At 43.5% G+C, this 12450-nt stretch overlaps 1 protein-coding gene across 2 annotated transcripts in view; it reads left to right on the forward strand.

The window, feature by feature from the left end:
- LOC106582087 (mannosyl-oligosaccharide 1,2-alpha-mannosidase IB) overlaps window positions 1-12450 on the forward strand; it is a 142344-nt gene that overhangs the window by 36923 nt on the left and 92971 nt on the right. For both annotated transcript variants that reach the window (XM_014164819.3, XM_014164820.3), the window contains exon 4: window positions 53-314. In XM_014164819.3, coding sequence (XP_014020294.1) covers window positions 53-314 — 262 coding nt within the window. The remainder of the gene's footprint in view (window positions 1-52; window positions 315-12450) is intronic.

The following is a 12450-nucleotide window of genomic DNA, read 5'->3' on the forward strand; positions in this document are numbered from 1 at the left end:
CTTCCTGGTTATGTTGCAACCTGTGTGCTGACCTCCTGTTGTGCCCCTTTAGGGAGGAGGAGGAGAGCCTGCGCGATAAGATTCGTGTGGACCACGAGCGTGCGCTGCAGGAAGCCAAGGAGAAGCTGAGGAAGTCCCGGGACGAGCTGCGGGCTGAGATCCAGACGGAAAAGAGCAAGGTGGTAGAGGACCTAAAGAAGAAGAAGGAGGTGCCCAAGCCCCTGCCCCCTGTCCCCATGCCCAAGGTGGTGGGGGTCAACGATGGAGACTCCGTGGAGCCTGACGTCAAGGAAAAACGAGACAAGATCAGAGAGGTGAGGGAGGGGGAGGGGTTGGGGGGGCGTGTGTGTGTGTGTGTGTGTGTGTGTGTGTGTGCGTGCGCATGTCCTTATCTTTGTCTTTTGTTTGTCCCTATGTCAGTCTTCTCTGTGTGAAAGGGAGATCTAGGAGACAGATGTTAGTCTCCTAGATGTTAGTTCAGATGCTCTTTCTGAGATGCTGAGTTGGGACCGACAGACAGACAACCTGAGACCGTTTTCCCCCATCCGTCCATTCTTCCAGATAATTACCTCTATCATGCCTTTCTGAACACCACTTAGTCAGAACACTTACTGCGGCACGAGGCAAGCCCATTTGCTCTAAACCTTGCTTTTGTCTCCCAATGAGCCTTTTGTTCCCACATAATTATCATTCAGAGAGTATGCTGCCTGCCATACACTCATAGCTATACGGCGGCTGCCTGATTACTTTGTGATTGTGAGCACCAATCATATCTCTACAGAACAAAGGCCAACTGTCATCAACAACAATGTTTTCAAGGAGGGAGGATGGCTATGTGTTGTGCTATTGCAAAATGTTGTAAAATCTTGCGAGACTCTTCATCAACTGCTTTTAGTTACTCCTTGTCTGTCACAAATTGTCTAACCAATCTTGGCATGGAATAGGAATGTGACACGCCATCTGTCCAACCAATATCGTCCCTTATAATGTTTCTACTTGGACATGTAGCCTTGCTCAAGGGCACGTCGACAAATGTTTCACCTTGTCGGCTCCGGTGATTCGAACCAGTGATCTTTCGGTTACTGGCTCAACACTCTAACCGCTAGGCTAACTGCCAATCATGTCACTGGGTCTTGAAACATATCTCGCTTAAATGTGAACACAAACTAAATGCAGAGGGGATATTGTGTGTAATTGTCATGCCACTCAGCCTTTGTCCCTAGAAATAGAACCCTTTTCAATGTTCAGATTCCCACCATATACACTACATGACCAAAATATGTGGACACTTGTCGAACATCTCATTCCAAAATCATGGCCATTAATTGGAGTTGGTCCCCACCTTTGCTGCTTTAACAACCTCCACTCTTCTAGGAAGGGTTTCCACTAGATGTTGGAACATTGCTGCGGGGATTTGCTTACATTCAGCCATGAGCATTAGTGAGGTCGGGCACTGATGTTGTGCACTTAGGCCTGGCTCGCAATTGGCGTTCCAATTAATCCCAACGGTGTTCGATGGGGTTGAGGTCAGAGCTCTGTGCAGGCAAGTCAAGTTCTTCCACACGATCTCGACAAACCATTTCTGTATGGACCTCGCTTTGTCCACGGGTGCATTGTCATAGTAAAACAGGAAAGGGCCTTCCCCAAACTGTTGCCACAAAGTTGGTAGCATAGAATTGTCTAAAATGTCATTGTATGCTGTAGCACTAAGATTTCCCTTCACTGGGCCTAGCCCGAACCATGAAAAACAGCCCCAGACCATTACTCCTCCTTCACCAAACTTTACAGTTGGCACTATGCATTCTGGCAGGTAGCGTTCTCCTGATATCCACCAAACCCAGATTCGTCCGTCGGACTGCCAGATGGTGAAGCGTGATTCATCTCTCCCGAGAACGCATTTCCACTGCTCCAGAGTCCAATGGCGGCAAGCTTTAAACCACTCCAGCCGACACTTGGCATTGCGTATTGTTATCTTAGGCTTGTGTGTGGCTGCTCGGCCATGGAAACCCATTTCATGAAGCTCCCGACGAACAGTTCTTGTGCTGACGTTGCTTCCAGAGAGCGTTTGGAACTCGATAGTGAGTGTAGCAACTGAGGACAGACAATTTTTACGAGCTAGGCGCTTCAGCACTTGGCGGTCCCGTTCTGTGAGCTTGTGTGGCCTACCACTTCATGGCTGAGCTGTTGTAGCTCCTAGATGTTGCAGTTGACCGGGGCAGCTCTAGCAGGACAGACATTTGACAAACTGACTAGTTGGAAAGGTGGCATCCTATGACGGTGCCACGTTGAAATTCACTGAGCTCTCCAGTAAGGCCATTCTATTGCCAATTTTATTTTTTATTTTTTTTACCTTTTATTTAACTAGGCAAGTCAGTTAAGAACAAATTCTTATTTTCAATGACGGCCTAGGAACAATGGGTTATCTGCCTTGTTCAGGGGCAGAATGACAGATTTTTACCTTGTCAGCTCGGGGATTCGATCTTGCAACCTTTCGGTTACTAGTCCAACGCTCTAACCACTAGGCTACCCTGCCACCCCAGGGTAGTTTGTCTATGGAGCTGCGTGCTCGATTTTATACACCTGTCAGCAACAGTTGTGGCTGAAATAGCCAAATCCATTAATTTGAAGGGGTGTCCATATACTGTTGTATATGTAGTGTACCATATCTCCTCCACCATATTCCTTTTTCCTATCGGGACCAGAGCAGAAATGCTTGCAGGGATTTTTTATGCCATTGAAATCCTTGGCCGTGCGTTTTTCCAAACAATATGTATGTATATGTTTTTTTATTTTTTATTTTTAAATACATTTTCGGGAAGCAGAAATGCTTTCAGTGTAAACTTGAATGACTAAAACCAGATTTTGGACACCTACTCATTCCAGGGTTTTTCTTTATTTTTACTATTTTCTACATTGTAGAATAATAGTGAAGACATCAAAACTATGAAATAACACATATGGAATCATGTAGTAACCAAAAAAGTGATAAACAAATCAAAATATATTTTATATTTTTGACTCTTCAAAGTAGCCACTCTTTGCCTTGGTGACAGCTTTGCACACTCTTGGCAATCTCTCAACCAGCTTCACCTGGAATGCTTTTCCAACAGTCTTGAATGAGTTCACACATTGGAGAAATGTGTTGAATTGCAGGAAATTGGCTTAAATATAACATTTCTCTACACCGCCAAGATAGGGGTCGTCTACAATAACAGAAAGACCTGTGTTGTACTGCATTTATAAAGAGATGTGTGTGTGTGTGGTATTCCCCATGGAGCCGGGTACTGTAACTGTAAAGCCCTGATAAATCGATAGCTTAAGTAGGGCTTTTAAATGGTGGCCCATAAAGACCGCACAGAAGGAGTTGTGGAATCTGTAGAGAAGAGGATGAGGCTACCCTCCTCCTCTCCCCCTGCCTCCATCTCTCTCTCCATGAGCAATCCCCACAGTACATGGCAAATGGCCCTGTGTGATCCTTAATGTGATTCATACAACACCACTCTATCCAAGATGGTGTGTTTAAATATCACACGTATCCTTTAGGGCATGTTAAAGCGCTCTCTCAATTCAATTCAAAGGGCTTTATTGGCATGGGAAACATATGTTTACATTGCCAAAGAAAGTGAAATGGATAATAAACAAAAGTGAAATAAACAATCAAAAATGATCAGTGAACATTACACTCATAAACGTCAAAGGAATAGAGACATTTCAGATGTCATATTATGGCTATGTACAGTGTTATAACGATGTGCAAATAGTTAAAGTACAGAATGGAAAATAAATAAATATAATTATATTATATTATAATTATGGGTTGTATTTACAATGGTGTTTGTTCTTCACTGGTTGACCTTTTCTTTTGGCAACAGGTCACATATCTTGCTGCAATGATGGCACACTGGTATTTCACCCAGTAGATATGGGAGTTTATCAATATTTGTTTTTGTTTTCGAATTCTGTGTGGGTCTGTGTAATATAAGGGAAATATTTCCACCTCATTTTGTGGGCAGTGTGCACATAGCTTGTCTTCTCTTAAGAGCCGCTCCCGGCATGGCCATCTGCCATACCCAACCACAGTGTAATGACACTGATTCCTCATAAATGTAATCATTGTATTCGTCACATGCTTCGTAAAGGAAAGAGAGACATAATTACTTACAGGCTTTCCCAACAATGTAGAGAGAAAGATCATAGAAAAGTAAAATGCATAAATAAATCTAATAACAAATACACAATTAGTAACGATAACTTGGCTATATACAAGGGGTACCGAGTCGACGTAAAGAAAGCTCAACAGTCTTATGGCTTGGGGGTAGAAGCTGTTAAGGAGTCTTTTGGACCTAGACTTGGCGGTCCGGTACCACTTGCCGTGTGGTAGCAGAGAGAACAGTCTGACTAGGGTGGCTGGAGTCATTGACAATTTGTAGGGCCTTCCTCTGACACTGCCTGGTATAGAGGTACTAGATGGCAGGAAGCTTGGCCCCAGTGATCCTCTGACACCGCCTGGTATAGAGGTCCTGGATGGCAGGAAGCTTGGCCCCAGTGATCCTCTGACACCGCCTGGTATAGAGGTACTAGATTGCAAGAAGCTTGGTCCCAGTGATCCTCTGACACTGCCTGGTATAGAGGTACTAGATGGCAGGAAGCTTGGCCCCAGTGATTCTCTGACACCGCCTGGTATAGAGGTCCTGGATGGCAGGAAGCTTGGCCCCAGTGATCCTCTGACACCACCTGGTATAGAGGTACTAGATTGCAGGAAGCTTGGCACCAGTGATGTACTGGGCCGTACGCACTTCCCTCTGTAGCGCATTTGCGGTTGGATGTCGTGCAATTGCCATACCAGGTGGCAATGCCAACCAGTCAGGATGTTTTTAAGGATGAATACGTCTCACTCTGAAGCACCATTTTGTGTTATTTGTGAAACAGAAAAGTAATCATCGCCATGCATCTGTAGAATATATAAATATGAGAAAATAAGATCCATTCCCCACAGCACAGTGCTATAAGCCTAATTCCCCATCTAACATGACTCTCCACTCTGCAACAGATTCATCTCAAGAGAGCCAATCTAGGTTTCTGCTCTGTGTGATACACACTGTAGTAAGCTATGCCCATCTGATACCGCCCTATATCCCCAGAAGAGAAACACTATCTGGTGACCAGCATCCATAATTCATGAGAATGTATGCCTCTATACATTATGTATGGATGTCATGGATCTATATTTCAACAGTGTCCTCTCTGCTGGAACCCACCTCAGTAAGTGTGGACTTGTTTTGCCACGCTATTCCATTACCATTTTGCTGTCGTTTAGCACATCTCCGAAATGGAGGTGGTGAGAAGAGAGATGGGCGGAAAAGACACGTCTGTATTCCAGGCAAACCATAGCAGCGAAATGCTAAGTATAAGCCTAAGAAGCAGGGTGGTGCTACGTTTGATTAGCGCTGGGCTGATGGAGAGAATGTGACAGAGGAACTGGCACAGGACAAAACAGACCCACAATTCTGCTCACCTCGGAACTGTTGCCACGGTAGCGCACCTCAGTGTTGTTATCTCTGTATGTGGTGTTTGAACAGATTAAACGGAAGCAGGGAAAATAATTTATCCTGCCTGGATTAGCGTGAGAGATGAGAGGGGTAGAAATGGATAGGCTTGGGCGGTATCGAAATTGTCATACCTTCATACCGACCTTGTGCCATACCGGGATATCCAGTAATACTGGCACTGAACACAAGGGGATCTGTTTTCAAACCCCACTAATCCAAAGGTTACCAATGCTAACAAGTAGTTGTAAAATCTCATAGAGAATGCTAACTAAATGCTAACAAGCACATTGCAAACATTTTTATACAGTCTGACCTAAACTTTACAAGTATACTAGTAACCAAAAAATGCTACTCTGCTGCACACGCACAAAACAATCAGGGAGGGGATTTTCTGCTGTTACCAAGCGACACGAACTAGCAACTAAATTAGCAAACCAAATGCACAACTGCAGAGCATTAAGCATTTTCTTTTTACTGTTAACTTAATAGTTCTAAGATATCTAGAAGGCAAGCATTTAGTCTTGAATTCCGTACTGTAACTAGATCACATGACTCATACTGCACAACAGTGAGTGACTCACAAGGCTCCGGTCTCGGTCTCTCATCATTGTGTGCTTGTAAACAAACATCACGTGACTGGGGACTACCGGTAACCTTCATAATGAAAAATGATGTGACAGGTGAAATGAAGAATGCAGTCTTCTTTATCTCCAAACGTATTGTATGAGTTGACTGCAGGTATTTACTTAAAAAGTAGCTAAAAATATTCAACTGTTTAACAGTGTTGACGGTATTGAAAAACCTCCCGTGGATTTTTCCAAAGACACCGGCATACGGTATACCACCCAAGCCTAGAAACTGAGAGAGGTTTTTTTGTTCCATGTTGTCATCCTCCTGGCTTACCGGGTTGCGTGCCTGCCTTCATGTGTCTAGGGGTTTGACTGCTTCACAATTGTTTTTATGAGGCCGACTCTGAGTGGTGTGTGTTTGAGAAGAGGTAGGAGGCTGCACGCAAGATAACTTCTTTGTTTCACATTTTTTATGTTTTATTTTTAGTCGTTACATTTCTGTTGCCCCATAAAACGTAATGTTCTCCCTATTGTATAGTATTTCTACTTGCCTGACCCGGACAATCTCGTCATTACAATGCAATAATCCATTTAGTATCCTTTCAACTCGAACAATACATAGTACTGGGAAATGGGAACGGGATTGTGATGTCCATGCCCTCTCTGAATGTGGCTGCCTTTGAAACTCTCAATGACAGGTGAACTCTCTGGCTCTAATTTATGAACTATATTCTCTTAGGGAGCATCTGTAAATGGACAGCCTTTGATCCATGGTCCTCTCACCATTCGTTAGGGACCGTTCAGTCTTGGCAGGGAGAGTGAGAGGAAAGGAGTGTTTCTTTGTTTAGAGTGTTGGCCAGGCTCTCTGGGACCTAATAGAGGTCAGAAGAGGGGTGTGGTGTGTTGGCCTGCGATACAAGGAGCCCTGGGGGGAGAGGACTGGGGAGCACAGGGACTCATGGCTCACCATATGCCCAGCATAGTGAGAGAGAAAGATGGGGCGAGGGAAGGGGCATAGTGGTGCAGACAGTACCCAAGGTTGGAGAGACAGGGAGAGGGAGGTAGAATATCAGTTAATATATCCCAAAGAAAAGTCACAGCAGTGTAGATTGAAAGTGCCAGAGGGAATGGGCCCAGGGAGGTTTAGAGCATGGTCATTCATTTAACCTGTTGGGTCTAGGGGGCAGCATTTGCACGTCTGGATAAAAAAAATGTACCCGATTTAATCTGGTTACTAATCCTACCCAGTAACTAGAATATGCATATACTTATTATATATGGATAGAAAACACTCTAAAGTTTCCAAAACTGTTTGAATGGTGTCTGTGAGTATAACAGAACTCATTTGGCAGGCAAAACCCTGAGACATTTTCTGACAGGAAGTGGATACCTGATGTGTTGTATTGACTTTAAAGCTATCCCATTGAAAGACACAGGGGTTTAGGAATATTTTGGCACTTCCTATTGCTTCCACTAGATGTCACCAGCCTTTACAAAGTGTTTTGAGTCTTCTGGAGGGAGATCTGACCGAACAAGAGCCATGGAACGGTGATGTCCCATTAGACACCTGGCGCGCTACTTCATGTTGGGTACCCTCGTTCCAATACGTTATAAAAGGCTATGCATTCGTCCACCTTGAATATTATTCATGTTCTGGTTAAAAAAGGCCCTAATGATTTATGCTATACAACGTTTGACATGTTTGAACGAACGGAAATATATTTTTTCCCCTCGTTCATGACGAGAAGTCCGGCTGGCTTACATCATGTGCTAACGAGACGGAGATTTTTGGACATAAATGATGAGCTTTTTTGAACAAAACTACATTCGTTATGGACCTGTGATACCTGGAAGTGACATCTGATGAAGAGAATCAAAGGTAATGGATTATTTACATAGTATTTTCGATTTTAGATCTCCCCAACATGACGTCTAGTCTGTATCGCAACGCGTATTTTTCTGGGCACAGTGCTCAGATTATTGCAAAGTGTGATTTCCCAGTAAGGTTATTTTTAAATCTGGCAAGTTGATTGCGTTCAAAAGATGTAAATCTATAATTCTTTAAATGACAATATAATATTTTAACAATGTTTTCTAATTTTAATTATTTAATTTCTGACGCTGACTTGACTGCCGGTTATTGGAGGGAAACGATTTCCTCAACATCAATGCCATAGTAAAACGCTGTTTTTGTATATAAATATGAACTTGATAGAACTAAAAATGCATGCATTGTCTAACATAATGTCCTAGGAGTGTCATCTGATGGAGATTGTAAAAGGTTAGTGTATCATTTTAGCTGGTTTTATGGTTTTGGTGACCCTGTCTTTGACTTGACAAAACATTACACACAACTCTTGTAAATGTACTGTCCTAACATACTCTAAATTTATGCTTTCGCCGTAAAACCTTTTTGAAATCGTAAAACGTGGTTAGATTAAGGAGATGTTTATCTTTCAAATGGTGTAACATAGTTGTATTTTTGAAAAATTTGAATTTTGACATTTATTTGGATTCAAATTTGCCGCTCTTGAAATGCACCTGCTGTTGATGGAGTGCACCACAGGTGGCACGCTAGCGTCCCACCTAGCCCCAAGAGGTTAAAGGCAAAAGCTTCTCAACCAAAAAAGGTGACTTTTTAAACATTATCTACTCTAATATTGTATTACTACCCAAACTTGTTCACCTGACTGCCCTGTTTACTGGCTGTGGTTTGCATGACAGGGTGTAGTTCCTGAACCGACCACTAGTTGTGCTTCCATGTTCACACATTGTGACTGGGTCTGAAACCATGATGAGCGTTCTCAGTAGTGAGATCAGTGTGAGAGGACCATATGTTACAGTGGAACAGCAGCCATATCATCCTCTGTTATCTGTTAGGACCCGATGCTAAGAGCTGTTAAAAGGGCCCATCTGAGCTACTTTACTGTCTCCTTTTAAAGGGAATTTATCACCCTGCCTGGGTGCCATGAATGTATTTACAGCAGTCACTTTTTCACTGCCCTCATGCATCTTCTGAAGGGCCGTCCGTTAGAGCAGATAGGATCCGCTGGTGGGGGAAGGAGAGGGAGATTTTAAATCAATCAGGCTGACTCCAGAGGTTACCCAGGGCAGCACATCCATAACTCCAGACACAGCTCCCCAAAACTCCCGAGCACCGCAGTAGTTCTGATCACTTCTCAAGATAATTCCGAGCCCCACCCGATATCTGCCATCAGGACAGATTTTTCTCCACAACCCGCATTGAATTGTTTTGAGAGCCGAACCGTGGCCCGCCAAATAACATCAATATATTTAATTGTTTTTCTGACTTCAGAGTAGTAGGCTATTACTTCCCTATTCAACTTTTGGATAAAAGGAATCCATGCCATGAATTAAGAATGGTATTTATTTTTTATTTTTACAGTGAGAGCACATTAACTCAAATCGCTCTTAATAAAAGGGCCTTCTTACCTAATGAAAGCCTAAAGCCGATGTAACAAAACCTTTACATTCTTTTTCTTTCTGTATTTATTTATTTATTTATTTAACCTTTATTTGACCAGGCAAGTCAATTTAAGAACAAATTCTTATTTACAGTGATGGTCTACCAAGAAGCAGAAGGCCTCCTGCGGGGATGGTGGCTGAGATTAAAAATGCAAATGTAGGACAAAACACACATCACGACAAGAGAGACATTACAACACTACATAAAGAGAGACCTAAGACGACAACACATGGCAGCAACACATGACAACACAACATGGTAGCAACACAACATGACAACAACACAGTAGCAGAACAGCATGGTAGCAGCATAAACATGGTGCATGTTAGGCACACACAGCAGCACGAAGGGCAAAAAGGTAGAGACAACAATACATCACGCGAAGCAGCCACATGTCAGTAAGAGTCTCCATGATTGAGTCTTTGAATGTAGAGATGGAGATAAAACTGTCCAGTTTGAGTGTTTTTTGCAGGTCGCTCCAGTAGCTACCTGCAGGGAACTGAAAAGAGGAGCGACCCAGAGATCTGTGTGCTTTGAGGACCTTTAACAGAATGTGACTGGAAGAATGGGTGTTGTATGTGGAGGATGAGGGTTGCAGTAGATATCTGTTTATGTTCCTCAGCAAGAAAACCAAAACAGAAAGGGGAACTAACAAAGAGTCACTGACAACAACAGAAATGAAACAGGTGGGGTTTTAGGAGGGGTTCTGAAAGACACTCATGGGGGTCTCCACTGAAAGTTGATTAGCAACTAGGACCTAAAAGACACCCACCATGAGCAACCACAAAATTTGCCCAAGAAGAAGTAAACAAAATTAAAACCCACACCAAACTTAAAGAAAGGAAGAAAATGTTTAGCAAAACAAAAACAGGGAAAATCAGACTAAGGAATGTTTTTCTAGAAATCAAATAGGGAGACTCAACGAAAGGTGTTGACCCTCCACATCTCTCAAGATAACTGGAGCACTCGACCAGCCACTCTTAAATATCACCTGGGCCAGCACAGTTGAAACACCTTCTGACTAACGAGATGGACAAGGCAGCAGTCTTCTTACCGAACCACATGACCTTTGTTTTGGAGGTGTTCAGGGCAGGGAAAGATTGTTGGACACTAAGAAAGCTTTGTTATAGAGCATGTAACACAAAATCCGGGCAGGGGCCAGCTGAGTGTAAGACTATCATCTGCATATAAGTGGATGAGAGAGCTTCCTACTGCCTGAGCTATGTTGTTGATGTAAATTGAGAAGAGCGTGTGGCCTAGGATCAAGCCTTGGCCTACTCCCCTGGTGACAGGCAGTGTCTAAGACCGCAGATGTTCTGACTTTATACACTGCATTGTTAGAGAGGTAGTTATAGGCTATGCAATTGCGTGAGAAAACAGAGGGATGTCCTCTATTAAAAAGAGGAGGATCATCTGGGTGGAGGGTTTGGCCAGCAGGGATGTCCTTGTCCCATCGTGCTCTAGCAACTCCTGTGGCGGGCCGGGCGCATGCACACTGACACGTCGCCAGGTGTATGGTGTTTCCTCTGACACGTTGGTGTGGCTGGCTTCTGGGTTAAGCGCGGGCATTGTGTCAGGAAGCAGTGCGGCTTGGTTGGGTCATGTTTCGGAGGACGCATGGCTCTCGACCTTCAACCTCTCCTGAGTCCGTACGGGAGTTGCAGCGATGTGAGAAGACTGTAACTGAGCGTTTTGTTCTAAAGAACTTTCAATATTGTTTAGATAATCAAATAATTTAAACTTAAATAAATAATTTACAGATTAAAATGTAGGATGCAAAAATACTTTTATTTAGTAGGGTATAGCCTAGGGCAGGGGTCAGAACAGGTGGCCTGTGGGTGATTTATAAAAATGTTTTGCCCCCAAAGATTTTAATAAAAAAAGTAAATATACCAATATAATTTGGGGGTGGGGAGGTTGTTTTTTGTAAAAAATACTCAAATCACCAGGGATTCAGCAAAGAATGTGTTTAATTTAGGAAATCTGTTCCCAAATATTCCCACAAATAAAATAAAGAGAGGTGATCGTGTCTCAATGTAATCAAGGTATGAAATTGTTATTTTCAAATACAATCTCTTTTTGGGCTTAGTTCTGGTCAATTTGCAATGTATAAATTATTATAATTATGGAGGGATGAAACAAGTTTCAGCACCACACAAATAATTGACCGTTTCTGATTCACTGCGTGTGTGGCTGGTAGCCTATATGCTTGTCTCTCTGTTCACAGAATGGAATTCACAACGCAATGCCAAACAACAAGCTCCTGGGTTTGTAAAAGCAATATCTTGATTTAAAACATTTCGACCTGGAATATAATTGTTCTGAACCGTGAACCGACCCGCAGGTTGATAGAATATTTTCATTACACCCACCAGCTTTTAGCCGGTCAACCGCAGGAAACCTTGGGTATCCAACCCAAATGCAGGACTCCTGGATTGGTCTGTGGGGGGGTAGCTTTAGCTTCATGAATCACCAGTGGATGATGATTGAGGGCAGGCTGTGCATCCTGACAGACCCAGGCTGGACGCTGGGGGTGGGTGCCTGGTGGCCAAGGGTTTGGCTACCATTGTGAAGGTCAGAGCAGAGCTCCTAGCTGGCTGTTTCTCAGGACAGGAGACAGGAAGGCAAAGAGAGCACTGGCCGGCCGCACTGCAGATATCTGAGTTTATAGGCTGTCCACCTCCGTCCCGTCATCCTCCTCTGGCCTGAGTTTTGCAGGAACAGGAATAATCCAGTAAACAACAACCTCTAGTCTAACCTGTGGGTGGAGGTGCTACTCAGATTGTTAGGCGTCATTCAGCTAGATGAAGGAAGGTCCTGTTCAGTCACACTGAGTCATACCCCC

The sequence above is a fragment of the Salmo salar genome, chromosome 21, assembly GCF_965601325.2.
Source record: "Salmo salar chromosome 21, fSalSal1, whole genome shotgun sequence".
NCBI lineage: Eukaryota > Metazoa > Chordata > Actinopteri > Salmoniformes > Salmonidae > Salmo > Salmo salar.